At 34.2% G+C, this 10,454-nt stretch overlaps 1 protein-coding gene across 1 annotated transcript; it reads right to left on the bottom strand.

Moving 5' to 3' along the window:
- Positions 1-374: 374 nt before the first annotated feature.
- LOC149223093 ((R,S)-reticuline 7-O-methyltransferase-like) lies at positions 375-2,094 on the bottom strand. Its single transcript, XM_089383226.1, has 3 exons — positions 1,329-2,094; positions 1,132-1,196; positions 375-1,042 (listed from the first exon to the last, which is right to left on the bottom strand). The coding sequence occupies exons 1-3, from the start codon at positions 2,053-2,055 to the stop codon at positions 725-727; spliced, it is 1,110 nt and encodes a 369-aa protein (XP_089239352.1). The 5' UTR covers positions 2,056-2,094; the 3' UTR covers positions 375-724.
- Between the last annotated feature and the right edge of the window lie 8,360 nt (positions 2,095-10,454).

The following is a 10,454-nucleotide window of genomic DNA, read 5'->3' as shown; positions in this document are numbered from 1 at the left end:
TGGCTATGGCGGTTAGGATGGTCTTAGTTTAGTTCGTTATGGTATATTGTTGTGGGGTAATTGTATGTGTTAGCTATGACTTATGTTGTGTATGGGAACTTTTGTAGTTGGTGTTACTTGGGGAATTCTAGTCATAATTTTGATAGGAGTAGTGTTTTGAGGAGAATTAAAATCCTTAGAGAGTAATCTAGAAAAACATGTATTTTTCACTTTTGAGCAAAGCTATATATATAATTGATAGCAAAATAAAATATTATAAATTAATGCCATTAACATTTACTAACTATTTAATTTATATTATCAACATTTACTAATTTTTTTTTTGAAAAAACATAATAATATTATTTATTTTTTTTTTTTTTTTTTTGGTTCAAAAACAATAAATTTTACTGATATTGATATTAGAAACACGTGTCTTTGACCTGAAAAACTATAGTACCGCCTTTGACGTAATGAGGCGGCCGTCAAAGGCAACGACTGATGAATGAGAATTTATTTGCCAAATTCACGTCACGTTTCTAATATCACATTTTTAGCCGTAACGATAATTGAGTATCCTCATTATTTCGGACATCTTTTATTCCGGCATTTAGCGTTTATCTACACCGAATCAAACAACATTTCTTATTCTGCAAATATGCAAACATGGCGGTGCTCAACCAGGGAACGCTTCCGTTACAGACTGCAACACTCTAAACAATTTTACATACATAACGGCGCTCGCTCAACGAGGGAACGCTTCAATCACAGACTGCAGCGCTGGAATGGTGATAATGTTGTAACGGCGAAACCCACCTTCCAATAAAATCTTCTTCCACTCTTCCTCTCTTCTCTCTTTCCCGCCCGAGCTGTGCGCCACCATTACCAGATCAAACACGATGCCTAAATCTGGATCCATAACCGAATTCTTTTTGTCATTTTGATCCTGGCCCTCATACAGCACCACGTCTACTATGATGACCTTCCCCGTCTCCGGGATGGCCTCTCTGCACTTCTTCAGTATTTTGATGCATTCCTCGTCGCTCCAGTCATGCATGATCCACTGATCACACTCAGAAAACAAAGTACAGTCAGTAAAATTGTGCGGTCAAGAAATAGCAGGCTCTGATTCAATTAAAAAGGTGGACTCACCTTCATCAATATTGCCTCGGCGGGCGGCACGGTTTTGAACATGTCTCCTCCCTGGTGCTCCACGCCTATTTACACACAAAACATTACCAAAATTATATTACCAAATTTGGTAATTTGGTTGTTATATGTGGATAAATTGATTTAAGTTACTCTACAAAAATGTAAACTAAACTGCAAGAATATGAAAAAATAATAACCTGGATGATGGGGAGCAGTGGCCACAACATGAGGAAGATCGTAGTTGATGCATTTGATGGAAGGATAAGATCTGACGATCTCTGCCACCGCGGTTCCAGTCCCGCCGCCGACGTCCACCAAGGAATTGAGACCATGGAAACCCTGATACTTGGAAAGAAGAGCCTTCATCACGATCCTCGCATTGCAGGCCATGGCGCTATTGAAAAGATCGTTGAATTCGGGATGAGCGGAGGCATAATCCCAGACCTCCGCACCGTTGGCCCTCTCGAAGGCCACGCCACCGTCCAGCACGCACTCGTTGAAACGGTGCCACGGCGCTACGCTTCTCTGGTCGTTCTGCATCAACAGCATCGGCGCCATCGACAGCTCCCTGGATTCTTGGACCAGCCACTTGGACGCGGGCGTCAGGCCGTATCTCGTGCTCTCGTTGCCTCCATCGGAATCTACGGAGGCTCTGAACACGCCCTTCGCGGCCAGGAAGCGCATGATTCTGAAGAGGCACGAAGCGTCCGGTGTTTCTCTGGGGAGGCGCGCCACGATTTCTCTGAGAGAGAGAGTACCGTGTGGACCTTGGCGGGCGATGAGGTCAGGGATTCCCAGCAGAACCGCACTCTTCACGGCCAGCGATTCCGCAAAGGCAAAGGTGGACCTCCATGCGTGCGCCTGCCCTAACAATTCCTCTTCTTCGCTTTCGAAGAACCCATCACCATACATCTTGCTGCCCATGATCGATTCTCTTGCGCACCGATTGCAAAATAGTAATCGTACAACCTTAACACCTTGCCAATACCCAGCAGGTTAAATCGGTTTATATAGCTCCCACAGTTGCCCTGGAAACCGAAAAATTCGTCGCAGGTGACCAACACGTGATCGAAACACAGAACCGTCCCCGTGCCACCCACTGCCTTCTGGAAGAGGAATGAACGGGGCGCCCACTGCCCAACAGCAACAGGCTATGCCACGTGGCAGAGATGACATAAGTGTGACGATCCTCTTGTCATTTTGCGCGTAGTTTAACGACGTGGAGGAGTTGTCCGGAAAGATAAAAATTCTGGTTATATTTAGAGAAAAGCTGGCAAGAATTTTTGTAAATCCAAGTTATAGTTATTAAACTTCAAAATTTTAAGTGTTCTAGATGTTTTCGATGGTGCTGAATCCATTTCCACCATCAAAAACACGATTCAAACACTGTATCTACAAGATTTTTTGAAATTTTTTTTGCCAGAATTCCAGCGACTTTTGGCTGTCCGGACAATTCCTCCGCGTCGTTAGACGACTCCGTCATTTTGACAAACGATATCTTCCCCGTCATGGTAATGATAACTTGAAAAGTAGTATTATGTATAACTCCTTCCATACTTAATATAATATGGAATTGGCATTTTTCTCTCTTTTTGACTTTATTCAAATTCATCTTAACTCCAAATTTATCATAATAAAAAAGGAAATATATATATATATAAAACACAACATCTATCCTAATAAATAATAATAAATTCAAAATTTATATATGATTTTCCATGTAATTTTTGTCGAAAATTCTCTCTCTAAATTAATATGGATCACAAAAGCCTAACTTTATTATAAAATAAAATAAATAAATTACTATTTAAAAAACATCCATTTTATGCTATTTCTCAATAAAAGGTTGGTCATATTGGTTTGGCTTATTCGTTACATTTATTTCGTCAATGTGATTACCAATAAAACAAACATCGAGTAGTAAAGCAGGCATGAGTAACACGACATGTAGTTTAACCCATAGCCCTTTCCTATTAATATTATTGTGGCTTTTAATTATTTTATCAAATATTTCTATGCAAATGGCACACTGGTTGGTTGCTGATACATCTTCAAGGAAGTTTGTTGTAGTATTAATATGATATTTGTAGGGTTATTTTTTAGATGGTACATGTTAAGATTTATTTTTAATTTATTGATTTTATTTTAATATTATTTTTAAATTAGTTTTTCGTATTTTTTGTGTTTTATAAATTTATGTTTTTATTTTTTCAGGTTTTATGTTTGTTAGTGATTTATTACAAAAAAAAAAAAAAAATGTTGTTTAACTATTTTACATATTAGAGTTTGTATTATAATGTGGCAAAATAATTTTAAATTAGAAAAAAAAAATTGTTTTTAGAATTGAATTTTGAATGTATAAATGGATTTAACTGTAGGACAGGAAAAAAACTAAAGACTTTTGAATTACATGAATTTAGCTCTTGAATTGTGTATATATCAAATTTGTGATTCTAATAAATTTCGACAAAATTTTGCACAAAATTAGACTTAAAAATATCTAAAATATAAACAATCAGACTAAAATCTCTTTAATTATTATTAAATAAATAAATATAATTATTTATTACACTTAAAAAATTATAATGAAATAAAAATTAATTTAATATACTAAATAAATTATAATAAAATATATATATATATATATATATATATATATATATATATATATAACTAAAACAGTTGCGGTTTTTATAGATTGCAAAAGGAAAAATGGGTCTTTGCTGTAGCGACCCCTATTACATGGGTGTTATCCTTTTCTACTGCTTTTGAGATACAACAATTTCACAGCTTTTGGAAGGATCTTTCCCCGTTTACAATTAAACTCCTTTTTATGAGAGTGCATCCGATGTTCGCCATCCAATCTGCTTCACTGTTGGAGGTTCTGAGGATGTGATAAAACTTGTGTGAGTCGAAGTCTTGTAAGACTCTCTTCAATCTACCCAAAATTTTGTTGAGACCAACGTTGTTGAAGAGTTCCCCCTTGATTAAATTTTTGATTAAAATTTCTGAATCTTCGAAGACTTGGAGATCTTTAGCACCTTTCTCTCTGGCAATAAGACAGGCTTTGAGCAACCCAAGGATCTCAGCTTGATTGTTCGTTTTCAGGCCTAGGCCCCATGCAAATGTATCTCTAAAAGGTCCATCCATGGAATAGATGACCCCACCAGCGCCTGCTGCTCCGGGGTTCCCTTTGGATGGCCCATCGAAGAATATAGTAGTTAATTTTTGGGCCCTCCACCAATTTTGGAAGATGTCGTCTAGCTCTCTTTTTCGCCAGTTCGGATTAGCTTTCTGAGGGGGCATAAGGTACTTTCGGGGATGTGGCTCTAGGGCCAGCCACCTCTTTTCTTCGAGCGTGAGTAGAGGATCCTCTTTGTGATACTGCTGTTGGGTCGCTTCCAAGAGCAGAGACTTAGCTTTTACAGCAACTTGAATCGGAGAATGTTGTATATCTTTGAAAATCTGTTGATTACATGCCAGCCAAAGTTGCCAGCAAACAAATTTGGGGAGCGTTATCCATACTTTGCGCCAAAAAGACTTATGAGGGATGCGATGAGGGTAGCAGGCACTCCATGAAGCAAAGAGGTCCGGGACAGAAATCTAAGAAGGGAGGGAGATCTGAAAATCTTGTAGTATAAGTCCCCACACCTCTTTGGCGAAGAGACACTCCAGAAAAAAGTGCTGGGCAGTTTCTAGATTACTTCTACAAAGCACGCATCTATGAGGCCCTTTGATCTTCCTTTTTACAAGGTTGTCTCCCGTTAAGAGTTTATTGTGAGCCAGAGTCGAGAAGAAAAAATGAACTTTTGGAAGAGCTAGCGGCTCCCAAACCTGTTTCCAAAAGGAGGGTGGACGATTACTGTTCTTAGAGCCTTGTAGAGCTCTATAGCCCTCAGCTGCAGTGTAAGTTCCTGTCAGGCCCCAGCCCCAACTGTCCCTCATGTATCTGTTGACCGGCACGGCGTCTTCAAGCAGTTCCTCAATCAGATTCTGTTGGTCACTTAAACGCGCAGGGACACCGTGTAGATCCCAGCCTACCCAATCACCACGATTGTCCCAGTTTGAGAAATTGTAAATGTTGTTTATACCTGCTCTTTCTAACCAGTTTTTGAGCTCAACAATTTCTTCGTTTTCTGCCAGAGGATCGCACCCCATTATGCAATCTTCCCACAATTGTGTGCACTTGCCATTGCCAGGGATTCTATACAAGTGTTTTTTGAAAAATTTATTGCTTTTGCAGCAAAGCCTCCAGACCTGCGTGCAAGGTACAGAGCTGTCAAATTGCATATTCCTGAGGACCACATTGTCTACATATTTTGACTGAAGTGTGACGCTGACAGTGTGAGTGGGGTCATGAGTCATTTTCCATAGGAGCTTGCCTCCTAGCGCTGAATTAACGAGGGAGGGGTACGAATTTGCAGTCCGCCCTCAGCAATCGGCCTCTTGACCATGTCCCAGTTAACTAAATGCATTTTTTTCTTGTTGCCTTTCCCTCCTTGCCATAAGAAGTCCCTGAGAAGTGTAGAGATCTGATCCATTACATTTTTGGGAGCCAAGAGGAAAGCTGCTTGATAGATGGGAAGGGCTGACAACTAAGATTTGATTAGGATGGTTTTGCCACCTTTTGTTAACCAGTGGCCTCCCCATGCTGCGATTTTAGCTTTGATTTTGTTGATGATATCATTCCAGAGGGATCTCTTATTCACTCCTGAGGTTATAGGGAGACCAAGATACCTGATCCTGTCCCATATTTTTATTATATGTTTATATTTTCTTTCTATATTTATTTATCTATGGTTTAGACAAATAGTTTTGTCCCATAATATTGATCCATGGTTTTGTCTCATGGTAAGGCGATTGTTTATTAAAAACTCAATTTAATTAATTTTTTCAAAAAGAAAAAGAATAAATTAATTATAATTTTGTTTTTATGATGAAATAGATTGGAAGTGGGTTCTTCAAATCTTTATGGATCTTTAATATTTATTATGGGTGTCGAAAGGAGTGTTTTTCATACATAGTCTCACTTACAGACAATATAACCTGCAATACAATTTCAAGTAAGATTGTGATTTTTTGTTATTTAAAATAAGTTTTTGAATAAATAAATATATTCAACACCTTAAAAAACCACTGGGTCATTATAATTGTATAGACTAAATAACTTAAACTCAAGTTTTTTAAAATATCTGCTTGATTTTGGTTTAAATTAACATGAAAAAATGCCCTAAAAAAGTCATTTCTCCTATAAGTTATGCTATGCCCTACCTTTTTAGTATAACAAAGAGAACATGTTTGATTTTATTGTTTACCTAGCCGAGGAATTGCTTGGATGAGCAAACTTTTTTATGGTGGAAATGGATTCAACACCATCACCACTTAATAGTTGTAACCTCGTTTTTTTTAATCTTGGAATTTGACAGCTGTAACCTGGATTTACAAAAATCCCTACCGAATTTTACCAAAATATTGCCGAAATTTCCATAATTTCCAGGGCTAAAAAGCATCCTACTTAGACTACTACTAAATTTTTTGAAAGTTCGTTTTTGTTTTAAAAATATATTTTTTTATTTAATTAACGATAATAAAATGAGTTTTTTAATATTTTAAAATGAATTTAATAATTATTTATAATATCTTAAATTTGTCTTATCTTTTATTTATTAATGCATCATAATTTTTCAAATAACCCTAAGTGGTTGGAAACGCACATAAAAATATTTATGTGATTTATTTGAACAATATTTTCATAATTAAAAAATAAATACATATAATTATAGATAAAAATAAAATAAAATAAAACCAGTGCCTTATGTTCTTCACTTACATGTCAAAACAGTGATGCCTATCATTTTACTTTATGTCAAATCAATAACATATATGTGGTTATAGATAATCAACCATTTCAACTCCTAAAAAGAGGAGAGGGATCAAATTTCTTTTCAGTCTAAAAGGTATTTGCATCTCAAGAGATTTGATTTTTCTCAAAGCTTTCTAAATTCAAAATCAAGGTCAATCTAGATTGTTTTTATTATTAATTATATTTAATTATAATTATAGTTATAGTTATTTATTTTATGTTTTTTATGTTATTTTTTTTAAATATAATTTGACCGGATTAAAATGTTTTATTCATGATTATAATCATTAATTTTTGTTTTAATGTTTTATTCATGATAATAATTATTAATTTTTGTTTTATTTTATTTATTTATTTATTTTAACTTGGTGAAAACATTTACCCTTAACTGAATCTCTAAATGAAATATTTTTACCCTTTTAATATATATATATATATATATATATATATATATAATTTAATTATATTATTAAAAAACAATTTTATTAAAAAAATTTCTAATTTAATTGTTATATTTATGAAATATTTTTTTGGCCTAAATCACAATAAATTTCAATTTCATTTGTCCACGCGTTTTGAACCAACTAATGTGGTTCATCATTGGTTCATTTGTCTTAACGATGAATCACACTGGTTGGTTCGAAATGCGTCAACAAATGAAATTTCTTGTAATTTATGCCGAAAAATCTCTCATAAAATTAATATGGATCACAGAAGCCTCAATTCATTAATTCTTATATGTTTTATAAGTTTATTTTGTCAGATTGTTTATAAAATTGATTGGAAGATGAAAATTTGTTATATGTTTTAAAAGTTTAATTTGGCATATGGTTTATAAATTTGAGTGGAATATGAAAAATTCGTCACAGGTGACCAAGGCGTGATCGAAAAATAGAACCTAATTATATTATTAAAAAACAATTTTATTAAAAAATTGTTCTAATTTAATTGTTATATGTTTTATAGGTTTATTTTGGCAGATTGTTTATATATTTGAGTGGAATATGGAAAATTCGTCAAAGGTGACCAAGGCGAGATCGAAAAATAGAACCGTCTCCATGCCACCCACTGCCTTGTGAAACAGAAATGAAGTGAAGGGGTCGCCCACTGCTCGACAGCAACACGCAGCGCCAGGGGTAGAGGTGATATAAGTGTGACGATCTTTCCCCGTCACGTTAGCACGCAGAGATGTGTAATTGAGTGAGATTAATATGAATGAACAGCGCCTAGCTTGGTGATCAGTATTCATTCTTACATGCTTGTTTTTGTGGAAATGGAGAAATGCTTGTATCTTTCAAGAGTCCAGGGTGCCTCTTGCTTTTGTCGTGGTTCACATTTTCGCTTTCCTCGACCCTGCTGGTTAACCTCCAGCGATGGTTTATGCCAATTTTTCCTTTATCTTTTCTTTTTCGATATATGTGGATCATTTTTCTCTTTTGATCTTCCTCTCTAATTTTGGATGGTCTTTATATATTGTTTCTAAATGATGATATATCTATAAGCTATCTAGACAGTCATTTTTTGTGGAAGTTCAGATTAATCTGCAGTATCAGACTTATCTGTCTTAGTTCCAGGGTGAGACGACTATGTTATATAACAGAATTTTATATTCTCTTAATATAATACATGATGCTTTTCTCTCTGAGAAATATGAGTGAAATGTGTAATTGAAATGATATTATTTTTAATAATTTTTATTTTGCTTAAGCTATATTTTTTTAGCGTGAAATATGAGTGATACGTAGTTGAAATGATATTATTAAAAATAATATCTATTTTGTTTAAAGATATTTTGTATGGTAAAATATGAATGAGATGTCTTATTAAAATTAGATTTTTTTTGAATAGTATTTAAAAGTATTTTGTATGGTAAAATACGAATGAGATGTATAATTAAAATTATATTATTTTTAATAATATTTATTTTATTTAAAGTATTTTTTACAGTATAATATGAGTGAGATATAGAATTTTTTTTACTCAGAATTTTATTTAATATTAATATATTATATTTTAAAATTATTAATAACTATTTTTTATATAAAATATTAGTAAAATTAAATAAAATAATTTTATATATTTATTGATTTATTTAAAGTAAATATTCTATGTTTAATAAAGAGTTGATTTATGGTATTTAAAAAAAAATAATGTTGATCATAAATAAAAGGTGTAGTTTAACTCTTTTATATTTTCGTTTTTTGCTGTTGAAATTCTAAAATAAAATAAGTTGTGAAATTATAATTTTTTGTTATTTAAAATTTGTTTTTGAATACATAAATGGATCTAGTGCCTTAAAAAACCCCAAAACACTACATTATGCAGATTTCATGTAATGTACCCAAGAAAATGTAAATATTTTATTTTCCCACAGTAAGAACAAACTAAATATTTAGTGTTATTATCTATTTCAATTAAATAATATTTTTAATTAATGAAAATGAAAAATGATTTAATTATCAGCAGAAGTGGTAATTTCTGAAAAGGGGAAGTTGGAAAAGACAATTGCTAGAAATGCAACCCTATCTACCTCCCCTAATTGGAAAAGGATTTCAAAGAAAAGGAAGAGGGGGAGGGAGAAACTGTGTTGTAGGGACAGGCAAGAAAAAGGGAAATGGCTAAGTCTGGTGATGACCAAATAGCGATGCACGTAGTGCGAGCAACTTGCTGAGGACTGTGGTCTTGTAAGTAAGCTAGGGGGAGATTCTAGTCCTCAAAGACGAATCTCAAGGACAGGTGGTGGACTGGCAGCGGGAGAACAGAGGTGATCCTGGCTTTTGGAGAGCTTCATAAACTACAACAACATAGGTAAGTGGAAAACACCTAAAAGGCATTCTGAAGCATAAAATGAGGTAGATAATGTTAGCACGTTTTACTGTATTGATACATTATCTAGTGGTATGAAGGGCCTAAGCAAACGTAGATTTATTTTTTACTCTGCTCATTATATAACAAGAAAATAGAGAAAAGAGTTATTCTTTATTTTGCTTATTAAAAACCGAGGACGGAATCAATAGAAAACAAAATTAATCGATAGTCATTCGTTTGAATACTTTGTTATAATGGTAGCAGTTAACTGTTAACTGGAACATTTCAAGCGTAGGAAAGATTTGCATGAGAAAACGACTCTTAAAAAAATAATTCTCAATTGGTGGAACCTTTCCGATGTATTTATAAAAAGAAAGAGAAAACCGAAATATATAATGCCCTGAAACTTCTGGGAAACTGAAAACATTTTAGTCATAAACCGAGAATTGCACAGAACTATTTAGAAATAGGACGGACTATTTTCCTTTTAAAAAACACAGAGTCATATTTGTGGAGAAATAGTGAAATACCTTCCTAATGACCAGGTACTGGTTATAGCCCTGCAACAGAGAATTTAAAGTAGTTCTTTCAAGAAAAATGCCGCGCATACAGTGGTGTGACCAAGACCCTGAGATTGATGACTCAGGGCTAA

Source organism: Pinus tabuliformis, chromosome Q (assembly GCF_031772625.1).
Source record: "Pinus tabuliformis cultivar Carrire ecotype Pingquan chromosome Q, CPIR1, whole genome shotgun sequence".
Classification (NCBI taxonomy): domain Eukaryota; kingdom Viridiplantae; phylum Streptophyta; class Pinopsida; order Pinales; family Pinaceae; genus Pinus; species Pinus tabuliformis.
Note: the sequence above shows the minus strand (reverse complement) of the source record. Positions and strands in the feature narration are given on the sequence as shown.

Bases quoted from the DNA above. Each gene is read 5' to 3' on its own strand.
- LOC149223093 (XM_089383226.1), bottom strand. From the start codon at position 2,055: ATGGGCAGCAAGATGTATGGTGATGGGTTCTTCGAAAGCGAAGAAGAG. The intron at 1,197-1,328 runs GTTATTATTTTT...GTGTGTAAATAG, and splicing joins CACTGCTCCCCATCATCCAG to GCGTGGAGCACCAGGGAGGA. The intron at 1,043-1,131 runs GTGAGTCCACCT...GAGTGTGATCAG, and splicing joins CCGAGGCAATATTGATGAAG to TGGATCATGCATGACTGGAG.